General features: G+C 41.0%; 1 protein-coding gene across 2 annotated transcripts; it reads left to right on the forward strand.

Annotated features, from left to right (window-relative positions):
• Window positions 1–14,397: 14,397 nt before the first annotated feature.
• Window positions 14,398–17,509, forward strand: rwdd (RWD domain containing 4). 2 transcript variants are annotated; one of them, XM_047595538.1, is made up of 9 exons: window positions 14,398–14,596; window positions 15,253–15,333; window positions 15,424–15,533; window positions 15,647–15,797; window positions 15,878–15,986; window positions 16,715–16,764; window positions 16,875–16,877; window positions 16,983–17,055; window positions 17,196–17,509. In XM_047595538.1, the coding sequence occupies exons 1-8, from the start codon at window positions 14,573–14,575 to the stop codon at window positions 17,013–17,015; spliced, it is 561 nt and encodes a 186-aa protein (XP_047451494.1). In that variant the 5' UTR covers window positions 14,398–14,572; the 3' UTR covers window positions 17,016–17,055; window positions 17,196–17,509. The 2 variants fall into 2 exon arrangements, with proteins under 2 accessions (XP_047451494.1, XP_047451485.1); XM_047595529.1 differs by having other exon boundaries at window positions 16,983–17,509.
• The last annotated feature ends 6,661 nt before the right edge of the window (window positions 17,510–24,170 follow it).

Genomic DNA, 24,170 nt, shown 5'->3' on the forward strand with positions numbered 1-24,170 from the left:
GTGTAGGGCTTAGTTTGTTGCAACAACCTACTGTCCCCCTCACTTGTCTTCTAGAAGGCATCCATGTTGTTATTGTGATCAGTGAGTAGTCAGGAGTCGTTGCCATGCACATCCTAGACTGTTTTGGAGACCAGATCATATGACAGAGGGGGGCTGGATCACAGATCCACTATGGACGATTTTCAGCAGCTCTAATACAGTGTTAGGATGCAGTTATCAGAGCAGCCTTTCCAAAAAAGCTAATTTCTGCATTTCGTTTCAGTCAAAGTGCGCCGCAGGGAGATCACACTTGGGTATTGATCGGGAACGAAGACGCTCAGACCACTGTTTAGGTACATCAAGGCCGAAAAGTAATCTGGTTTACAGCTTGTTCTTTTAATGGCCTTGTTTGGGTCGCCGTTTAGATTTGCATAAATCTCTGGGTGAATACAACTTAATAAAGTGCAAAAAAAAAGATCAGGCTAAATTTGCTGCTTAGTCATGCTAGGCGGTTTTGCTCAGGCACACTGGAGCACAGCAGATGCTCTAATTGCTTAGTTAAACAGTCACCTCTTTATTCTGCAGGCCATGTCCTCGTTGGCTCAAAGCGAAGCCGTCTTTTCATTGTCGCCCGCTTTCTTCAGGTGATTCCCTGCTTGTTTCTTGGTCGATCTCAGCGGCTGACCGTAATGCCGTGTGGCTCATGTAATTGATCGCTCTAGGGGGGGGGTCGGGACCGGTGGTGCATGAAAAGATCTCCTCTACTGCTTTTCAAATGTTAATATCAAGGGTGCACGAAAGGAGGCAGCGAGTCCCACTCCTGTCATATCTGCTTCACTTGGCTTCCAGTTGATCAGGAGGTGAGAGGTAAATGACTAAAAATAACCCCCACTGTGAGGAGTTTGAGGCCTGTCGGCTTTTATCAAGTTGTGTGCACACAAGTATGAATCAAATTTTTTTAAGATGTAAATGCACCATTGGCTGATTCCTTTTTTTTTTTTTTTCCTAACTATGTCCAACTGTTCACTGACTAACAAAATATTGTCCTATTCCCCAGTATTGGACAATATACAGCAGGCGAGTCAAACATATACGTCCAAGCCAAAAGGTCCAATATGGCCCATGGGATGATTTTGCCAAATGCAAGAAAAACATGAACAATTCCTATAATTTATCATAAAACAAAGTAGCTGCACATTCCTTATTTTTCGACTAGAGCAATGACTTATTTTACTAATGCCTGGTTTATGCTTCTGCATCAATTTAATGCAGTAACAGTTGTTAAAGTGAAACAGGAAGTAGAAACAATAATTAACTTGACTGCTAAAAAGGTTAAGGCGACAACTAGTGTTTGGGTGATGTTGTTACAGAGCGAGCCAGACTGTCGAGCGCACAATTATAAATGACTCGCACCAACGTAATTACGCTGTCTAGTACTGTAGAGTCATAAATCATGCTTAAGTGGTGCTGGGATGCCAGGCTGGAGGTGGAGGTGGAGGTGGAGGTGGAGGTGGAGGAGCGGAGAAGGAGGTTTGGGTCGGCAGTGACGTCTGCCCTCATGGGGAACGTGAGGCCTTTAGTCTAAGTCTAAGAGTTGCAAATGTGGCACAACACTCAGTACGTCTACATGTAAAAAACAAAACAAACAAACAAACAAAAAAATGGATTATAGCCTTAATCTGACTTTAACTGGACAACTTAAGTGCATGTAAACACATTAATCCGACTAATAGTTCTCTTTTATCCGACACCAAGATAATGAGATTGGAAACTGATTTTCCCGGTCACAGAAGAAGAAGAAGAAAATAAACAGAGCCAGTAGATGAACCACCTGAGGGATAGCGCCACCTTATCTGCAATACAAGTAGCACACACATTACGTACAAGATTAAAAAAGCTAAGCTAGTATCCGTCTGGTTGTTGGTTTAAATGTTGTTCTGACGCACGGACGACTGTTGTTTATTATGTGACGCAATAGGTCAACCGGAAAACAGACGCATTAACGTGGTTTTATCCTGCTGAAAAGACACGTATCGCCACCTAGTGTATAGGAGGAGGACATGTTCAAGGACATGGCACGAGGACACAATTCAGAAAGTTAAATTGTGACCACAGCTCGATCGAGCTTGTGCATGTCAACATACTGACTGACTCCGAAAACTAAACTGTAGATCGCAGCAATGCAACAAAATTGAATTTATTTTCCTTAAAAAACATCAGGTGTCACATCGTAGCTATTTTCTCCCTCAGGCTAATTAGCATTCATGGCGCCTTTAATTTGTACTCACTGATGCTGTGCTACGTTTCTTATAAAAGAAACTGGGTGGTTGTCGATTGGTACGTTCCGTCTCAAGTGGTTAATGAGTTAATGCATTTAAAAAATAATAATAATGATGATCTTAACATTTGGCATTTGATGTACATGAAGGCTGTGTCACCGTGGCAACGTGTTCAGGGAGATACTGTAGCCACAGCACATCTTTGTCTACGAATATTTGCCCAAAAAAAATAAAAAATCTAAATCTTCAAATGAAACTATAACTTGTGTTATATGCAGGATATGTGCGTTTTCCTTTTTTGTTTTTTTTACCCCCCACATCATTTCTTTCGACTTGAAAGTGATATAGCGGAACAGTTTGCTCTTTAAAAGTACACGGCGCAAAAGGAAATTGTAAAAACTTTTCATCAGACAGAATATTACAGGAGCAGTCTGCAGAGTGAAAAAGAAACAACTGGAAGGAAAGTGCCCCGAGAAAAAACAGGGGGCGGCTGTTTGTGTGCGTTCTCGTGTTTGTCAAAAAGCTTCTGGGTGGATGGAGAGCAGCCAGTTTTGCAAAGAAGTGCCACATTAGGGAAGAATATGAAGCTGTCAGGAGGCCTGTTGTGTGAACAGACACGCCGTCTTTGCAGAAAGCGCTGATTTGAGCCGGCTTGTTAAATAGCCGATAAGCTGCATCTGTTTCAGTGGGAATCCTCAAGCTGTTTATCAGGAAGTCCCGCTGAACTCCATTCATGCTCATTTGGCAGTTAGCTGGAGCGAGAGGAGGAAGAGGAAATAAGGGGGGGTGCTTAGGAAAACTCGAGCATTTCAAGGCGCACAAACACATGAGATCCCTCGGGGGCTGGCGACAGCGACAACGTCCGACATAAAACGCACAAATTCGTGGCGGCGGCGGGATGATTTCGGCTTCTGTTTGCATTAGAGAGCAATTAGAGCTAAGGCGCTACAGCAGCTGAGGTTTTACTCCCACCCAGGGCCGCAGCCGTGGATTCTGGGTCCCATGGAAAGAAAAATCACACTGGGACCCCCATCATAAAAAATAAAACTCTCTCAACATTAAAGAAAGTCAAATAAACTCAAAATAAATTAAGATAATCCTCTTAAAATAACAAAAACAGTAGATTTTTTTAAAAACTGCACATATTTCAATGGACAACATGACAAAGTCTGTCCTGGGACGCTGTGGACCTCAGCTATTTCTCTTATCAGTTTTAGCTCAGTGGAAACTCTCGCTCCACCAGCAACAGTCACAGGCAGCGTACAAAATATGAGTCAAGCGATGCAGACTTCTCCAAAAATGGTTTGAAGCAGCTGCATCTTGTTTGTGGCAAACAGGAGACCAAGAAGGGACGAGCTGTCTCTCCTCTCACTCCCTTCTCTCTTTCCCTTTTTAAAACCAGATTTTTCTTTGCTGCTGGGAAACGTTGTGACTGATCCAACAACCACAGACTAATGACATGTGGATCGATACTGACATATCGATACTTCTCAAGTCAAAATATCGATAGTTTATATGCGAGGATCGATTTTAGAGCATAAAGATCTGGTATCAAAAGAATCGATATTTTGATTCCAGAATTGATTTTAAAGCATAAAGACCTGGTATCGGAAGTATCAAAATGTTCATTCGAGAATCTATTTTATAGCATGAAGACCTGGTATCAAAAGTACTGAAATTCTGATTTGAGAATCAACTTTAAAGACCTGGTATCGGAAATATCGATATTTTGATTTAAGAATCGATTTTAAGCATATACACCTGGTATCGGTAGAAACGATATTTTGATTCGAGGATCAGTTTTAGAGCATATAGACCTGATATCAGAAGTATCGATATTTTGATTCAAGGATCGATTTTAGAACAGATAGACCTGGTATCAGAAGTACTGAAATTTTCATTTGAGAATCTATTTTATAGCATAAAGACCTGGTATCAAAAGTAGCGATATTTTGATTCAAGAATCAATTTTAAGGATATACACCTGGTAACAAAAGTATCGATTTTTTGATTCGAGAATCGATTTTAAGCATATACACGTGGTATCGGTAGTATCGATATTTTGATCTGACTTTGATTTAACTTAAGTGTCAGTGTCCCCTGAGCCAACTCCGACTATAAGCCTTTTTAAAAAGGAAAGTTGACGGCCTAACTTTAAAAACCAACCTGGTTTTACCAAAAAAAAAAAATAAATTCAGGTTGATGTTTGTTGGTGTATATTTTTATCAGGCTAACCCCTTCCTACTGCTTCCAGTATTCAGCGTCTCTGCAAATTGACATCACAAGACAAATTGTTCCAGTTTCACTGCAAAATGAGGGTTAGAACAAAGTTGTTAACAAGCATTTTTTTCTGAGCAGTCGTTGTCAGCAGAAAGAAAACACACCAACATTAGATGTAAGCGGCAGACTCAACACAGAGGTGCCAGCTCCAAACCACAAACTCTACGGTGTTAGCGGGAACGCACTCGGCAGCCGCCGCTCGCTCCTCTCCAGATCACTTATTCATACGTGCCATATGGTTTCAGCTGTTCTGTGTATTAGCTCCGAAGAGTGACACCCTGTACGCGGAAGATAGAGTCAAACGTTTCCTTCCTCTCCGCTAATGTTATTAACAGACCTGTCAGGGGAGCGTGACACACTTCTCACAACACAGGCCCAGTTTTATCAATCAGGGCTTAGCTGGATCCCCACATGACAGAAAGTCTGCCTAAAGTTTACCCCTCCTCAGCTAAAACACAAGAACAAAGCTCGGCGGCGAACACTCTTCCCTCCGCCGCTGCAGAGCGCAGATATGCCGAGTTATTCCGAGGTATCCTGGTGAGAGATGTGTTTATTTGAATTATCACATCTCGAGAGGAAGCATGCCTCCCTCAGCCAATTTAGAATTTGCCCTATAGGCCCGAAATCTTTTAGCAAAGTGAATAAGTTAATTAAGAACAGTGAGGAGATGATAACGGCCTTGTGTTCTGCTCCTGCTGTACAATAATTGCATTTCATACTCTGTTTTTGTGGCGGGGGGGGGGGGGGGGGGGGGGTCATTGTGTATTGGAGGACTGGGCTCTGAGAAGATGAAAACGTCTCATTGCCGCCGTACGAGGCCGCGGTGGAACAAAGCCAGCTGACAAATCTCCAAAAATATCTCAAACAGATGGGCCCGATGTATTTATCAACTGTGACTTTGATTCGCTTTGAAGAAAACGGCTCAAGAGAAGCTAACAAGGCCGAGCAGCGCGGGAATCAAAAACGCTCGCTGCCTTCTGAACACATAACCAGCCGCGATTGAAGAGTTTACCGAATTTAAGTGCATATTTCAACATTTTAATTGCCCCGATTTCAACCCAGAAATACGACGCATTACCTTTCGAGCGGCCTCATACTTCACTTTTTTTTTAATTCCCCACTTTACCCACGTGTGCTGCAGCATTTCTCTTCTCCTGCGAGCAGACTTGCAAATCAGCGAGAGGCCCGGGCAGAAGTGTGCTTCAGATGAAATGGCTTGTTTGAAAGGAACCAGAGTGAGACTGGTGTTTTTGAACTGGTCGCACTTCAAGGTGGAGTCAAAAGCCTGCTGCCACGGAGACGGGTCGGACATTGTGAGACGATGAAGGAGTCCTCCTCCCGTATTTGCATTCAACACCCGTGAACAACGATCGGGCGTAACATTACGACCACCTCACTCATCAGAGAATGGACGTGGGCCCCACAGAAGATGCTTGATCGGTTTGGGATCCGGTGAAAGTTGGAGGTCATTGGTACCCAGGCGGCAGGTAGGGAAGGCAGACAGGGCACAGACTTAATCCTAAAATCCGGTCAAAAAGTCAAAAAGGCACAAAAAGTCAAACTGAATACAAATGCTGCGACGCTTGACATCAGACAAAGACGAACTGTCGCAGGGAGCAGGGAGCACACACTTGAAGGAGGAAGACAGTGGTGGCTCAGGTGTAACACGCCATCCTCTGTAAACCCTGGAGAATCCCAGTAGATCATCAGGTCCTGAAAGTCATTAAATCATCTTCTTTGATGATGATAATCACCTCTACATGACTAAACACATTAAACTGCAGCAATGTGATTGGCTGATTAGCTACTTGTGTTAACAAGCAATTGAACAGGTGTACCTAATAAAGTGGCATCTCTTCATCCCTCCTTACCTCGAATTCTTTCACAAATTAAGTCGAGGGTTTTTTGTGAGTGAATGCAAACTCGGTAAGAAGCACAATGAAGCCTGGACACTAGAGTTATTGACTTCGAAGAAGATCGTTATGAAAATGTTTGCATTAAATTAACTATCCCGAACTATTTTAGGAAAATTAAGTGCAATTTCTTCACATTGCTGACACCTGCTTTTCAGTTCTGGGTCTCAGAGTCATGACGTGTCCACTACTATTAAAACAGTGCGACCCCTAGTGGACAAATCAGGGACATCAGTCACTTTTATTGACAAATTGCTTTACGTCTTAAATACGGAAGCCCTAAGGGGCCACGCATTCATACGTATTATTTCAAACGTTTTCCTGTGACAATGAGTTCATTCATTTCCTCTGTTTTTATCCTGAGATCTCCAGAAACTTAATCGTTATCTAGCAAACGCTGAAGCACAAAATAAACTGCTCACCTTACAGTAGACCAGTTACGTCAGGTTATTATTTTACTGCATTGTTAGCGCTGAGGGCATCCATGGGTCAGAATGACAGGTCACGTATGATGATCTCGAGAAGTTAACGGGATAAATAGCTTGTTATCTTGAGGAAACAGAGGAAATGAACTCGTTATCACAGGAAAATGGGAAAAAAATAAACTTCTAAGTCTTTCATCCTCAATAAATTCCTCCATCGGACCAGATTGGACGATCTGGGCCCGATTTTGTCCCGCGGGGCGTATATGTGTCGCCTCTTCTTGGCTGTCAAGCAGTACAGTAAATTGAAAAGTACACATGCTTGTACTTTGTGCAGTAAAACACTTGTTCCAGCAGGACGGTTTCTATTATGAAAATGTGCTCCTTCATCGGCTGTGATGGTGAAACCCATTAGTATGGAGAGGATGGAGTCGCTCTCACTGTCTGCTCCAGGAAAATAAAATATAAAACACGGCTTTCTCTTCAATTACCTTTTCCAGCGGATCCGCTGTGAATGAAATCGACATTAAAGCTCGGCGCGCATCTTCTCTCATGTAAATGTTAATACTGAGGAGTAAAGCGAGGCACTCAGGCTCGCGGAGGCTGAATTGGTCTGAGCGAAGCAATCGATCTGGGCCTAGCTGGGGGGGGGGGGGGTCCTCGGCCAGATCCGAGGTATCAGAGACGGAGAATGGAGCCCTGAAAGATGCAGCGTGACAGCATCATACGTAGATCCATGTTTACCACGGCTCTGCTTCATTAGAACGAGAACGCGTCACAAACAGAGACGGTTAATGTCATAATTCAAAAGTTTCACTTAAACCATTCGCTCAGAGAACGATGGAGGACGTGGAGGGAATTACTGCAAACTCAGCTTTACGCTCTGTTACTCTGGGATTTTTCTTTTTTTTTTTTGCATCTTTTAGTCTTTTAGCACATTGTTTATGTGTTTTTGTGGGGTGGGGTGGGGTGTGTGTGTGTGTGTGGGGGGGGGGGGCTGCATTCTCCACTTCAACTAGCATCTGTTTTTGGTGACACAGTTAGAAAGTTTTACCAAAAAAAAAAAAAGTTAGCAGCAAAATCTAAACATGGCTCTTTGAACACAAACCTGAATTAATGTCAGTGCTGTTTTTTTTTTTCGTGCAGAATTTTTTTTTTCTTCAACAGAGAGTACACATTGACGTCACTGTGGCCCCGCCCACTGAGGGGCAAACTCAACAATGATCCATACTAACAACCAAATAACAAATGGTCCACAAATATTAACATGTGGCTAGAAATCAGTTCTTCTGATATTTATATGGACCTGATTTCAACACCAAGAAATTATACTGATACTAAAGTATGACCTTTGGTACTTAATACAACACAGCTCCAACAGCTTTGTACTAGAGGACCCCCTTATGTGTTAACGTGGATTAGCCTCAGTTTCAGTTAGTTTCAGTTATGATAAATGTAGCTAAATAAATGATGCTAACGCTAAGAGCTTTACTGAGAAACGGTGTTGCCACACTTATCTTCAAAAAAGGAATCTTTACTCTTCACTAATTACCTGTTAAAAGTTAAAAGTGACTTCATTAGTTACATTCAGAAGCCCCGCCCCCTCAAGAAAGAAATCACATTTTGCATTTCCTCTACAACATACGGCCCAACACAGTCTAATTTACATAAGATATACAGTAAATAAAACATTACCTTTTTAAACTAGATGGTTAATCATGAAACAGATAAATTATAGAACCTGGGAGGGATTCGCTTGAATTTAAATGTGTTTCACTGTTGTATCTGATAAGTCTGATCAGATACAGCGTCCAACTGATATCATTTAAATACGGAAACCATTTAAAGTTAAAACTTCATGTTTTTTTATATGTGGTTTGACTTTGCAAAGTTCATGTCATTCAGATGTGATTTAAACTTGTAAACATTGGGGTAGTTGTGCCCCTGTGAGCTACAGAATTTACAAGAAAAAAATCTATAATCCACTAGCACATAACACTTATTTCTCCAGTTAGTGGTCATAATGTTGTGGCTGATCAGTGTAGGGCTCATTGCACAAAATGCACCCATTTGTAACTTCAGATCCCATTAATAATAACAATGATAGTTTCAATCAGGTTTTGCTTAAAGCAGTGCTGTATAATTTGATTAGTTTCACATTAGGCCGTATTGAGCTCCTTTTTTTTTTTTTTTTAAAGTTGAATTGTTTCCATTTTTTTCTGGGCAGTAATCAAGATGCAGAGAAAACCTGAGGCAAGATGGAGAATGGCAAAGCTTAAAAATCAATAAATCGTTCAGCGTTTAAAATGTCACCAAACTCTGAAATCCACCCGTCACTATTATCGTTCCCTGAAGCTCAGGTTAACATGTTTTTAGTGCTTCATTTGTTACCTACCTACACTCCCCTTAATGTTTGATTTTACCGTCTCAAAGACAAGGGCGAACCCGCCGAATATTCACATCTGAGAGGCTGCTCCGCTCCGGGGACGTGTTTCTGCTCAGAAATGATCCGTAGACAACGAGTTACTGAAACATTTGGCGCCTGCTCTGGAGTCACATTAGGACATTAATCCTTCCATCGGAGGATGGAGAGTTTAAACCCAGGTCAGGGATGTGAGCCGGGCTCTCGGTGCCCTCTAGTGTCGACTGGAGGTTCGGTTCCTGTGAGCAGAGGATGCTGCTACAATGCATTTACACTCAGAGTCAAGTCACATCCTGAAACCATGTCTCCAGGGAAAGGAAAACATTTGTGTTTATATCAGAGTTCATTTGCACAGAAATCCAGACAGAAATTTGGTGCAGGGGGTCTTTCCTCCTCGAAATATCTTTTTTAACATTAATGTGTGACTTTGACCCCATCATATGATGACATTGAAAGCACATGAGCGCATCCTAGATGCAAAACAAGATATTTTGAAGCCTCTTTAAAGGATTTCTTCACTTTATATTATCCTTGAAAATCCTACTGTGTGTCTAGATTGTTAGGATTATTATTTGCAGTCAGATAATTTACCAATAAATGGGGAGAATTTCTTCCTGACTTTGAAAGAATGACTAAAATACTTCGTAAATTAGATCTTAAACTGGACATTTCTACATATACTCTGGTTCCAGGAAGAACTATACACCACATACTATATTTCTGGCCTATGTGAGTCCTGTTGTTTTGTGGATAAAGGCTGGAAAGTTTTGACTTGATGCTAGGCCCGGGCGTGTCGATCTAAGTATCGAAAGTACCGATACCAAGGCTAGTATCGGATCGGATCGATACTAGCGTGATGAGATCGATACTTTTGTTACAGTCAGTTTTCTATAGGCTCATTAATGGCCAATCATCAACAAGCATAGTCTCTAAAATATGCGTTATCCTTAACAAAACAGTCCATTAAAATATGCTAACTGCCGTTTACATGCTATGGTGTTTGAGATGTTTTGCCTCCAGCTAAGCCCCGCCCCTCAAAAAATGTCACACTGTTTATAAACTGTGAAGAGATCTGTACAGAATTTACATTCCACTGTTGTTGTGTTGTTTACATTATTATATTTATATTTTTGACATTGTTCCTTTTTCCTGTTTTGCACGGATGCCATTTTTTTCTAGGACTGTGTAGAACAAGGAGAATTGTTTAATTTTTATACTGTTAAATTAATTTATATTGTAATAGAAACAGGCTCATTTGCCTAAAATATTTGTCCTGTGTCAATAATCAACTAACTGAAGGCAAAGTTACAAAGTGGCGATACTAGCCCGGTATTTACTTGGTATCGGCTCGATACCCAGATTACCAGTATCACCCACCCCTACTTGATGCTCATCGCTAACAAGATAAGCTAAGCTAAGCTAAGCTAAGCTAAGATAAGATAAGATAAGATAAGATAAGATAAGATAAGATAAGATAAGATAAGATAATACTTCATTGATCCCAAGTCAAGAAAACTAGAGACCAAAGAGAAATTAAATAGAACAGAGAGAGGAGGCAGCAGAAAGACATTAAATAGGACAGAGACGACAAAATAACCGCTACACGAGAACAAAGTGACAAAAGTTGTAAATAAAGTGACGATGGCAGCGGGTACAAAGGAGCGTCTGGGCCCATCAGCTCATCGTGCACCAACATTAAACAGCCGCGTTTCTTCCTCATATTAATTTTTTTCAGCGCTGTTTCTCTTCTCGTTTACTACCCACACATCTGTGTGCTTCTGCTTTATCCGCCACTACATTATGACCACCGACAGGAGAAGTAAATAGCATTTAAACCATCTTGTGACAACATGAACTACTAAAAAAAAAGTCACAGGGGGAGAGACAGAAAGCAAAGTCACACTAGAGCAGTAGAAATAATTATAAATAATAAGATAATATGGACAATAAAAAGAAAAAGAAATGAGAAGAATGTTCAGTTTTCCAGGTTTACTTAACCACATACACTTCTCCCTTCAGTTCGTCCAAACCCTTCTCTATGACTTCTCTCCATCCCTTTTGATCCTCCTCCTCCTCCTCCTCCACCGCGACAGCTTCATCACCTGAGAGGAATAACTCAGAGGATCAACATAATCACCACTCAAACACCATGTGTCACTTTCAGCCCCACAGTGGAAACGATCACTTCTTTCCCTCCTTTACACCCGGCGCACTGCTGGTGCTTTTACAGCTTTAATTTCAGCTCTAATTTCACCTGTATTCGTCATCAGAGTGATCAGAGTGTGTGTAACTAGCTGCTCTCTAACGTCATTTCTCAGTTTGAGGTCGTTCTGTTGAAGGTTCATTCTTTCAGGTGCATCGTCTGACCCCCTAGAATAAAACAGAATCTCGTTATTGTCACTGTAACATGGGAACTAAGTGCAGCCCATTCAGTGCAAAGAATTAAGGCTCCTTGAACGTACTGCGAGACATGGACGCCGTAGCCTACGTAGCTAGCCTACGCTGGTGCAAGCCATATAAGCCACGTTCACAGGCTGTAGTAGTACATATCCCTGGTCTATGTGTGGCGCTGTTTCTGCTATAAAACTCAGTCAAATCAAACAAGCGGATTGAATCACCTCCAGAATTGGAAAAAACTGCAGTTCATCAAGTGGCCACTAGAGGCTCCAAAAGGCAGCAAGTCCCCATAGACCCTCATGTTAAAAAGCTCAACTTCACAGCATTATTAAACATGTTTACAGCCTGGTACAAAAAAGCAATTTAAGTCTAAAAAGTGTATTTCACTATTCATGGCAATTGTACTGGGGGTGCTTTTTTTTTCTATCTCATTCATTTATTTTTTATTACTGTTTAAAATTCTGCATAAAATTCCGCTTTGAGTGACCGATGGTAGCCTGAGCTAACAGGTAGTGAAGCGTTGAGTGGGCGGATCTCAAAGCCCGAGAACGACCCGCCCATGCCCATATTTGGAGTGTCCGCGTGTGGGCGGAGTAAAGCTCATCCAACATGGCGACCGCAGGCACCGCCCACTTCGGGCTTCATTTTGAACGTTCAGAATCCAGTGGTTGACGTCACGATGGGTCTGGCAAAATCTTTGGTTGATTAGACGTTTTCTTTATCCATATAGTTTTTAAAATTCTCCCCCACAAATTTAAATTTCTTTACATACACATTTACATGCATCCAACATATTTTAGTGAAGGGATAGGGGAGTTCAATATAGAACATGTATAATAAGTAGGGGGTCTCTACTTAATCTATCTGAAGGTCTCTGAGGACCCTTACCATAAAATATGATGAAAGGTGATAATGTCTCAAATGGACATTTAGCCTTCTGAGGGTGTCCAATGGTGTTAAATACTATATTTATTGATTTAGTTCCTTATTTGAAATGCTAAAGACAACTTGGTTAATGTGAAACACTTTAGTGGATTAATCTATCTGGAGAATTTAAAGGTCTAGAATCAGAAATTTGTGAATGTGCCGATGCCGTCTGTAAAGTGCCTCAACATGACCCCTGAATCCCAGGCGTGCTACTGTGTAATTGCCTGTGAGCCCGACCATAAATAAATAGCATTAGTTAGCGGCGTTGGTCTTCAGAGACACTCTGACGACTCAGACTATAGATGGAGTCGGTTTTTGAAGAAACAGATTAGGGATTAAACAGATTTGCTCGGTGGTGCAATTTCACTTTCTCGTTCTGGCTTCAGCTTCACTTGCAGCAGATCAAATACCTGCCCACGTTTTATCTCTCTGATCCACCCCCGTCTGATCTCTTCAATCGTCTCAGATGCTTTCTGCTGTATTTATAAGGCACGTGTCTATTTTTAGACGCCTCGCGATTTGAAAGCACTTCGAGAAAACTGAATGTTTGGAAGTTGTCCCGAAGATAAAGACAATCATTACTTTTTTTTGTTTGTTTGTTCTTTATTTTGGCCTCGCTTATTAATAGAACTGCATCTGCATACAATATGTCCTCTCTCTGGAACGTAGTCAGGCCCCTTCACCTTTTGTGCATATTTTATTTTATTTTAAATTTTGCTATAAATATCTTTGAGATACTGTCATGATAAGATAGAAGCTAAATTATTTGGACATATTCTAAGCATTGGTTCCTGCTGTTCCCTGGCTGCTCATTCCTGGGTTAATACTGGAAGCATGGAGGTGGTAGCATCATGCTGTGGGGCAGCTCATCAGCAGCAGACTGGTCAAAACTGATGGAAAGGTGAATTCAGTCAAATACAAAGATTATTATGTAACATTAAAGGAGGTCTGGACACTTTCTGAAGCAACCAACAACAAAAGTGTTCACCTGTAAGGGATGCTACCGATATTTGTAAAATGACTCTCAAACTGTGACCTATTCAGGACAAAATACCAATAACAATTTAACAACTCCATCCACTTTTTTTTTTTTATGTATAATTGGCACTTTTTGCAAAACCACTGCATAGTATTTATAACCACCATGTGCATGAAAATGACTTATAGTTGTATCGCTATGAAATTTGATATATTTTTATTATCTAGACATGTTCAAATAAAACACCATCACATATGTTCATTTTTTATTTATTTATTTAGAATTTCTTTCAGAATTTTGTGCGAAAATTGTTATTATTATAGCCACGTACCAATAAACCAATCTTAATTTACTTAATTTATTGCATCACTGCTTTTATTTCCCTTTCTGAATAAAATAAAAAAAGAAAATTATATTCCAGATATTCTGAAATTTTATAGAATCAATTTTATATTGTAATATATAATATTATATATATAAAAAAAATGTTCATATAAAAAAAATATTCTAATATCTCTTATAAGCATAGGTAATATTAAAACGTTACATATTTAGGGGAGTAGTCTAATAAAATAAATAAGACAAATAAAAACATAAATATACTGATATTTCTAATACGCATATGTAATATTAAAGTGTTATATTTTAGGGGAGTAATCCAATAAAATAAATAAAACAAATAAAAATTAAAAATTCTAATATGTATTATTAAAATAGTTATTATTAAAAGTTATCTTTCTAAGGGGTTCAATAAAATAAGAAATAATCACGTCCACTATTCACGGGTCAAAGTTCACCCACGGTGCCCACACAACTGCGCATGCGTACACTATCATGGTCGCGACTCCAGGCAGGAGAAGTTATGGCATCATTAACATAGTTTTAATGACAGAAAATGGGCTGTTGAGTGTGTAAACGTGTCGACTTTGGATCTCTACTCGGAGACAGTACAACACAGAAACAGACGGAAGAACATGACAGCCAACGAGGATCAAGAGGTAGGAATGAACGATGATGAGCCTGGCAGGCTAACTGCTGCTAACTGCTAACCGCTTGACTCTAGCGTGGCTGCTAGCATTTAGCCTCTGTTGACATTTGAAGAACCTCCTGCGACTTAAACCACAATCTGTTTGTGCTTTTATTCGGCGTGTAGCAGCTCATTTTGCCCAACGCCGCAGTCAGTACTTGGTGTCAAGTGTATTTAGCTGACCGTTATCGCTCCTTGAGGAAGAAAATGTCACGCCAAACTCCATTCAGAAATTTTCGAAGTTATAGTTTTTTAGTTACAAAAAGAAATTTGTAAAACATGAGCGGCAGGGGAACATGTTTTGTTAATTCAGAAAGTCTATTAATCATTTCGGCGTATGTGTTATCCATTAAACATCAACATTATATCGATTAAAGTCGATGTTATTCATTAGCATGTGATAGCTAGTGACATTAGCAAGTGAAAGTCTAAATTGAGCTGAATCCTTTAGGATTTTTATATAAGCCGAATGAAATGAAACATCATCTCTATCCTGTAGAAGCTTTGAATTGGGTCAAAATGAACGGACTGGTACAGGACAGGCTCTGTTTATATATAGTGCTGTTTATGTAATGGACCTCTTCTTACCTGACTACACCTGTTGTCGCTGGACTCTTTAAACCACAGATGGAGCTGGAGGCGCTTCGCTCCATCTACGAGGGGGATGAATGTTTCAAGGAAATCAGTCCGGTCTCCTTCCAGTTTAGGGTGAGTCTGCGAGTATACTTTTAAAACTCCACCAGCCGCGACGTTTAGTCCGTTTGTGGTCTCACCTTCTATTTGCACGGTGTGAAACAGGTGGGAGACCTCGAGGACACCAAAGCATTTATCATGGACGTCACATGGCCAGAGACGTACCCTGAGACGGCCCCTCAGATCTCCCTAGATGCCTTCTTCAACAACAGGATGTGAGTGCACGGGACCGGGCTGGACAGGGCTCCGACGTCTCTAGTCCCGCCAGTCGTACAGTTCACAGAGACAGTTTGGCATCTATTTACTTTGACTTTTATTTCAACGACAGCTCCGCGGACACCAAGCAGCTGATCCTGTCTAAGCTGGACGAGCAGGTGGAGGCCAGCCTGGGCGAAGCCATGATGTACACCCTGTTCGAGTGGGCGAAGGAGAACCAGGAGGCGCTGATGGAGAACCACAAACCAGTAGTGACCGCTGTGGTGAGTACGGAAATGCTCCTGTGCGCTAAATATTCAGAGAAGTCTTGAAGCGAACACCATTTGAATACTTGTTGTTGCAGACGCTGACGTCGAGCAGCGACGCGACGGCTCCGGCCTCGACGGGGAAGAAGAAGGAGAAGAAGGAGCAGCTGACCAAAGCCCAGAAGAGGAGGATCGTCAACAGAACAGGTGCCTCGGTTAAAAACCGCGTCCAGTCTGTAAAATCTCAAAACAATCCCTGGTTACAAGGCGATAATCTAAAGAAAGCGAAAAGCGCTCTCAGTCTGGTGTGGAGCATAGACTGTATATAAATATGGACACCACGTCCCGACTGGCTCCGAGGGGCGGAGCCACGATGTTGACGCTTCCCCTGACTATACAGCTGCTTTACAGAGCGGTCACCAGGGCAACCGGTGCTCGCTGTTATGTCACATCCTGTTGCTGTGGCGTCAAATAACAAACTAAAACGAAACTCATCCAAGTAATTGACACTTAAACACTTATATTAACTACATAAAAGGACCGAAACCATCCCCTGGGGGGGAAAAATAATTTGAAATGTGTTAGTATTTTTGTTTTGTATTAGTTTTAGGCTCCTAAATGCTCAGTGTCCCTCCCCCTGACATGGAGGAGGTGGAGCTTGTGACGTATGCTGCAGCCTCCAGCCACCAGGGGGAGCTCTACTCACTTTGGCTTCACTTTAGAGGAGCATCCATCTTTATATACAGGAGTCTATGTACTCGTAGACTCATGTATTGCCCGTCATAGTAAATAAATAGTATTTGCCACTATAGTTGGTCTTCAGAGACATTCTGGTCAGACTTTATGGAGGGAATCAGGCTGAAAATAGACCAAGTTATAAAACTAAAAATATATTTAAAGATGACTTTTTAAAGATCAAATATTTCTGCTTCCAGATCACAAAGGAGATCTACCAAGAGGCTGGAACTGGGTGGACGTTATCAAGGTAGGTGCATTCCAGCCTTTCTCCACTAGATGGCGCACTTTGCATTGTTTTTGCTGACTTTCTATCTCGTTTTCTCTTCCCTGGCGTCGCTTCTTCACCAAAACCTCCAGCACGTAAGTGAAAAAACACTAAATAAACATTAAAAGCAAATATAATTGGGCCTTTCTGCATCTTACTGTTTCTTTTGTTTTATGTTTTTGTGTGTTTTCATGCTGCAGCTGAGTAAAACGGGAGGAAAAGACGACAACTAGGACCTGCTTCAACTTCATCTACATGTTACATCTGACATAGGTGGTTGTGGTGTGTGTGTGGGGGGGGGTGACGGTGGACGCAGCTCTACTGTGATTTATTTTTATGTTTTACAGCTGGGAGTTTCATCACAGCCCCTCGCTATCTTTTATTTTATTGTTTGTGGTGTTTGTGCGCTGCAGCCGGAGGAAGGAAGGGAACTGGATTCTGTTCCTCCAGTCAGCGCCGACTCTTCCCAGGAGTTTGCTCCGGGTGAACTTACTGCCACGTTTTCAGCCCCCCCCCACCACCTGTCGCCGGAGCCTTTACCCGAAGCAGTAGCATCGTCCTGCTGTTACGTTCAGGCACCAGGCGACTTTGTGAACACAGAGAACGTTTTTAATAGCCCACCAAATGTTACTCCTTTCATCGATTTCTTATTCTGGTAAATGTTTCCCTACGACTTAGTAATAATAAAAAAGAAGCTGAATTTCTTTTTTATATATATATATATATATATATATATATAAACAAATAAAACTAAATTTGATCTACTGCTTGTGTGACAGTGTCTGTTCATCAATTTGAAGCAGATGAAATTTCAAGTTGAGCAAAAGCAACGACGTCAAAGAAACTAAATTAAAACGTTCCACTCTCATTTATGGCTTTTTCCTTTATGAATGAAAACTGCAGTGGATCATGTTATGATGTCAGTGCTACAGGATTGTGTGACCAACTCATCTTTTATTTAACTACATTTATCAGAACTGAAATGACCTAAAACTGGTCTACAAGGTCCTTCCATCGACTGGATATACCAGGGCTCATATACCATGAACAAGAAGAAGTGTCTTGTTTTTCTACCTAAATTTCACAAAATTTGCATTCATGGGGTTTTATAAATACAACCATCATAGAAAGTGATACTGGAATTTCTTTATGTACAATATAGATACAAATACTAAAGAACTACATAAAGTATGCAAAGAACCATTCCCCAAATAAAGAGGTTCTTCAGCTGGTGCTGGTTCTTGTTAGAACCATAGGAACTTTTCAGGATCAGCCTTATTGTCCGAGCATGTGTGCACATACGAGGAATCTGACTTCTGTCACTTCGCTCAATGGAACGAGACTAAGCATGAAAATAAAAGCATTAAAAAATAGGAAACCGTACCACACAAATTAGACTTGATTTAAGAACCACCATTTTTTCAATACAGTTCAATAACACTCTGTGTGTTTGCTCTGTGAGGGTTGACATTTAGAATTTGTAAGTATTTCAATGATATAAAGGGACAAATGGCCACTTAAATACAGTCTGGTCCAGGATTTGTCATTACTCTGGGACTCATGTATTCAGAGGAACGTGTACAGATGTTCCCAGTCAAATAAATAAATAAAAATAGTGACGTTTACTTGCTGGCGGTAAAGACCAGCTGGAGTGACCTAAGCTCGATGTTTCCGTTTGTATCAAGTGTACGCGTTTAATTATTTATTTTATTTATTTATTTATTTTTTATTCTACGGCACAGAGAACTTAAACAAAAGCCTTGGCACCCAATTTATAGTGACTAAGTACTGTTAACTGGTGTATTTAGTTGACCAAGTGTTTTATTTTGAAATTCTGCGTTGGGGGTTGTGCGTTTCTCCTGCGCTCTTTACGCACGGATGGCTCAGGTCGGGACGAGCTGGTGACAGAGATGTGGAGCTTCTACCAAAACGGGCTTTTACCCGCAAAGAAGAAAGTAAGTGTTCAGTTTCATCAGCATTAATGAAAGAAATTTGACAAAATGGAGCAAATAACTGTTTTTTATAGTCGGAAGCTATAGAGAATTAAAAAAAAGAACGACAATACAAACGTATATTGTCTAATTTGTCTCGAACCGTAACTCAAGTCTGGAGACTGAAAGTGTAGAGAACCATCAATCCATGTAAACGCGTAAAAGCTGGAAGCTATGACACTAAACCGAATAACTGTTTTCCTTTGATTTCGTTTCGCAGCAAACTAAAGAGACTCTGATACTCCCAGCGATAACCAGCGGCCTCACTTCACAGTGTCAGGTGATATTTACAATCTGAATCCACTCATTCACTCATTAAATTGTCTGAAAAGAGGAAAAACAAAAGCACCGGAAGAGTTGTCTATAAATTAATCTAAACAACTATTAACAAACGAATCCTCCTTCGATAATCATCCAGTGCTCTGATAACAAGACCAGTTTAATTAACTACCTGACGAGCTCTTCATAAAAAGTGCCATTAATACACATGATTGACTTGTTTTGTAGAGGACAAAGGGACATAGCAACAAACCGACAGACGGATCCAGAACCAGAAATCACCTCAGGGTAAACCACTCTCAAGGCACGACCCAGAAGTTCTTCGATTTATTCATGAGTTAAACAATCTATCAATTTCTGCAGCTGGATTATCCCGTGTGTCAACCACAACTCAAACAAAATAAGCCCAAAATTCTTCCTCGTGGACAAGATGATGTTTTCTTACCAGGCAAAGTTGACTTTTTCAAGGTATGTTTATTTTATTATTGTTTTATAGAATAAGCTTAACTCAACTGACCTCCCAGACTTAATGTTGTTACTGTGGGCGACAGGTTAAGTCTGACAAGGCCTTGGTGGAGTCATGTGAGCGTGGAACTAGGAAGGAGTCCTCGTCAAAGTTACTGAGGAGCAATGAGGTGGACGAGAGACACGTCAACAAAACCTCTAATGCATATTTAGGATTCAACAACGAGGACAAACTTCGTACTGGACTAGAAGAGAAAAGGTTCATGATCTACGTTTGTGGTGGATATAAAGGTAGGAATCAACAAACATGACATAGTAGTTATAATAACACTGGGGGAAAAAATCATCTAAATTTCACTTTAAGTCTGACCTGAATATGAGTTACACCAGTCAGCCACAACATTATGACCACTGACAGGAGTAAGAAAATAACATTTAAACCATCTTGTGACAGTTCAGTGTTGTGCTGGGAAACAAACTTTTGGACCTGGTATTCATTCATTGGGATGTTATTTAGACATGTAGCACCCACCTAGACGAGACCAGACACCCCCACTCCATAGCAATGACACTTCTTGATGGCAGTAGGATGTAGCCTGACACAAGCACAAAAACTGTTCAGGAACAACTAAAAAAACTAGAAGAGCAGCACAAGGTGTTGATCTGGCCTCCAAATTCACTAGATCCCAAACTGATCAAGTATCTGTGAGATGTAACTTTGAGTTTTCTTTGTGTCAGACAGGAGTAATTAGGGCTGGGTGTCATTTAAAACATTTTGATGCCAGTACCGATACCAGTACCGATACCAGTAACCTTAAAATTATACCGATACCAATTGAGTACTACATTCGATATTAATCATGTGAATAGAAAGAAATCAGTTGTTTAAATTTCACCACTCCTCCCTATTTAAAAGATTGTTGCCCAAATGCATTTTGAAAGTCTTCAAACTACTGAAAACTTTCTTTAATAACTACACAAACCTGTACAACAAATATTATAAGTATTATTTGGGCTGTGTAATTGTCGACATCACAACCATGGACCAATATTTTCTAACCTCATCAAACATGGAGAATGTAGCCACTGACCAGTGAGTCATCCACATGTTTTACTTGTTAATTAGGTAGAAATTAGCGAGCAAGTTAGCGTTACCACACACAACTGCCTACTACAAGATGCCAAAAACAATTTTCTTAAAAATAAATGTAATACATTTTTTTTTCTAGATCTTGGTACAAAAACAACCGACTGAATAGGACCCAAAGACCCCCATGAACAACATTCATTAGACCCTCAGAAGGTCCATGTCCATTCTCTGATGAAAAATCAGAAATAAATAAATGGAAATTGCCAATGCTAACACATTGCTTTAGCAGCTATTATCATGCCATATAGTAGTAGTGCACAAATGCATGAGTAATACGTGAGAAGAAATTAGAGGATAGGCGCTCGGTGCAAGATTTCAACATCATGAGCAGCAACAATTCTTGCCACTGACATTGCGGCAGAAACTCATCTGTATAACATTGGTTTTGTATGTATGTGTGTGATTCAGACACAACTGCAGAGAGAAGTGCACTCGTGGAGGAAATTTATCCCAGACTGTATCTGTACTGTAAGCAGCGTGGCTACGACTTCAGGATGGTTGACCTACGGGCAGGTGTTGGAAATCCTGCTTCCGAACGCCACGACACTGTAAAGCTGCATGTGGAGAATCTCCAGCTGTGTCAGAAAACTCCAGGTCCAAACTTTATTGTAAGAGATTTACCATAAGAGAGCACAGTAATTCATTGATCTCCTAGCAAAAGAAGCATGGAGATACTCTAGTTCAAGAGATAAATAATGCCTCGTTGTCCTGGTCTGTTGGTCAGTTGTTTGTAGGACAGAAGTATGAGGTTCAGAGTCTTCCCTCAACTATCACCAGAGAAGCTTTCGAGGCTATAGTGAGAGCACTGGAGAGACACAGAGGAGAACAGATGTCCAAGATGAAACCTCAGGAAGAGTTTTCTGCCTCAGGCTCACGGTCCAGCATCACTACTACTCACAGGGACTCCAACAGTTTTGTCCAAGAATCCATTTATGGGAATTATCTGAATATTGGAGAAAACGCCACAGGTTCAGAAATGCTGAGCCAGAGCTCTCGCAGCTCATTTTCTGATGAAGAAGAAGATGACCCTGGCCCACTTGGTGTGAAGAACCAAGAAGATTTGGACAAAGACTTAACTCTACTGCGGTTGTGGTATAAGTTGGATGAGAACTTCTCTCCTCCTGTCTATGGGCTACTTCCCATCAGGTGAAAAACTTGCTGTTCAACATTTTAGTTTTCTGTTGTTCTGACATTTCCCAGGACCAGTAATACCTCATCTATAACAAGGGTTCACTGTCTGCAGAAGATGACTTTAACAACCCCTTCCTGGTATGTCTTGCTGCCATTTACAGTACCCATTATCCTAACATGTCAAACATGGACAAGGAGGGCCAGAAGAAAGCCAGGAAGGACTGGAGCACCACCTGCCAAAGGTTGTGGCGAGTTCTGCAATGCAGTGCTGTTGAGGCACTTGGTCAAGAGGAGGCATCACTGTTACTCAGGACAGGTAAGGTCTGGAAACTCAGTCAGATGCTTTAGGAACAACTTGTGGAGTTTATTGAAAACGTTTAATCTAAGTAGCTTCTTCGCTTCTAAAGACCTGGAGGCAAATATCTGGTCATTAACATAAAATAGTCAAGGAAATTTCTGATGGGCAACACCCACAGATGTCCTTATTTAAACCTCAGCTACCCTTAGAACTGAAGAAGCTACTCGGATGAGCGGTAAAATGTCTTCAAGGAACTCTTCAAGAAAGTCCAGTTTCCTTTCTGTCACATTTTTGGATATGGCATGATCTGGAGAACTAAGAACCTTCACAGACATGAAGGCCCCAGTTCAATAAGTTTCTTGCTTGTTTCTATCATTTAAATCAACATAACAAGTTAAGAATTTTTCAGCTTAATTTAACGGGTTCTTGGTATTCCAACTTAAGGGCTTAATCCAGTTCAATGAAATTTAAATATCAATGTGTCCACCTAACTTGACTTGAATATGAGTTTTAAAATGGTAACTGGATCTCTCAAAGTTGAGTTAACTCAGTTTATCACACATTATTCATTATTATACAGGAAAGGATGTTACAATGCCTTGTGCCAAAATCCCAGATGAAACACATTTAGAAGTCGAGTCCAACTGAACAAACCATCAGCAGGCTAGCAGTCAGCTACTAGCTAGCAACTAGCAACCAAGAAGACTAAGACTACTCAGCTAGTCTTACCTTTAGCATGCTCCTCAGCTAGCATGTTTCCTCTTTAGCCACAGCCACTCACTTGCTCGCTCTGCTGCCAGGGACATGTTTAAAGTTGAGTTAACTCATGTATTTAAGGCAGCTTTTGAACTTAAGTTTATAACAGTAGATTTGGAACAAAATGACTATTTTTTTTAATGCCTAGTTCTTGACTGGGAGGTGGAGACAGCTCTGCAGTCTGTACCGCCAGAGGAGCACTGCCACTGTTACAAAAGAGTGATCCCAGATCTTCATTACAACATGAAGAACCAACACGCAGCTCGATACGTCGACCTCCTGAAGGGACAAGCGCGACTTGATCCAGTACTCAGCAAAGCGCACAAGTGTTTTGTTGACCGTCTCCATAAAAAGGTAGTTTCCATATTAGTACATACATTGCACTATGGAGTGTTTGTTCCTGATAACATTTTAAGCTGTTCAAAAGGCTACTGATTTCTAGTTATCTAGCCTGCAAACTGGCAGAAAGAGTATTCTCTCCCACGGTGAGGTGTTTGTTTGTTACTCCATGGTTTTCCACTAAAGTTTATTCCTTTAATTTTTGTGTCTGCACCAACAAGCTGCGTCACACCAACATCTATGAGCGTAACGTGAGCTGGGGACGGAAAGGCCTGAACCCCAAACACAATCGGTCCCACCGTTTCTATACTGAGCGCATCTCCTCCCATTTCCAGCGGACTGTCATCAACTCCTTCAAAAAGTACTGCATTGACACATAGTGTAGAAGTAGTAAGTGAACAAATATCTCTGTGTTTCATTGACGACTAAGAGATTTTTGTGTGCACCTTTACCTCCCCAGCTTGATGAAGATCCCCAATACTCCAGGGCCCTATGATGTGGTGAGGAGAATCGAAGCCAGAGCACAGATACAGGAGGAGATACAGCGTCATGTTAACTATGGGCTCCACCTGTGAGTATCATCGCCTTTATTATCTGGTGTGCATAGAGTACAGTGACTTTAAATCAGCTTCAGCTTCAAGTAGTTTCGAAAACTGAATCAGAAACTATGTGCAGAATGGCAGCATTAAAACGTTTTTGATGGAATTTGTTTAATTTGACTGGCATATTGTGAATACAAAGTCTATTGGAAATTGTTCGAACAGTCTGGTATTGAGTGTAAATGCAGTTCCTTCTATAGTGTATCTCCAAAGTTCCAGCTCAAGTTTCTCTTCTTTTGTCAGGGAGAAAAACTATACTTTGAGGCAGCCGTTCTTAGCTGATGTACGAAGAGCAGTGGAGCAGCCAAGAGCCAGACCAACCCTCCTGTTGGGACCACCAGGCTCAGGGAAGAGCACCACCATGGCTGCAGTAGCTCAGC

This window comes from Mugil cephalus, chromosome 1 (assembly GCF_022458985.1).
Source record: "Mugil cephalus isolate CIBA_MC_2020 chromosome 1, CIBA_Mcephalus_1.1, whole genome shotgun sequence".
In the NCBI taxonomy this organism is placed as follows: domain Eukaryota; kingdom Metazoa; phylum Chordata; class Actinopteri; order Mugiliformes; family Mugilidae; genus Mugil; species Mugil cephalus.

Bases quoted from the DNA above. Each gene is read 5' to 3' on its own strand.
- rwdd (XM_047595529.1), top strand. From the start codon at position 14,573: ATGACAGCCAACGAGGATCAAGAG. The intron at 14,597-15,252 runs GTAGGAATGAAC...TTTAAACCACAG, and splicing joins CAGCCAACGAGGATCAAGAG to ATGGAGCTGGAGGCGCTTCG. The intron at 15,534-15,646 runs GTGAGTGCACGG...TTTCAACGACAG, and splicing joins GCCTTCTTCAACAACAGGAT to CTCCGCGGACACCAAGCAGC.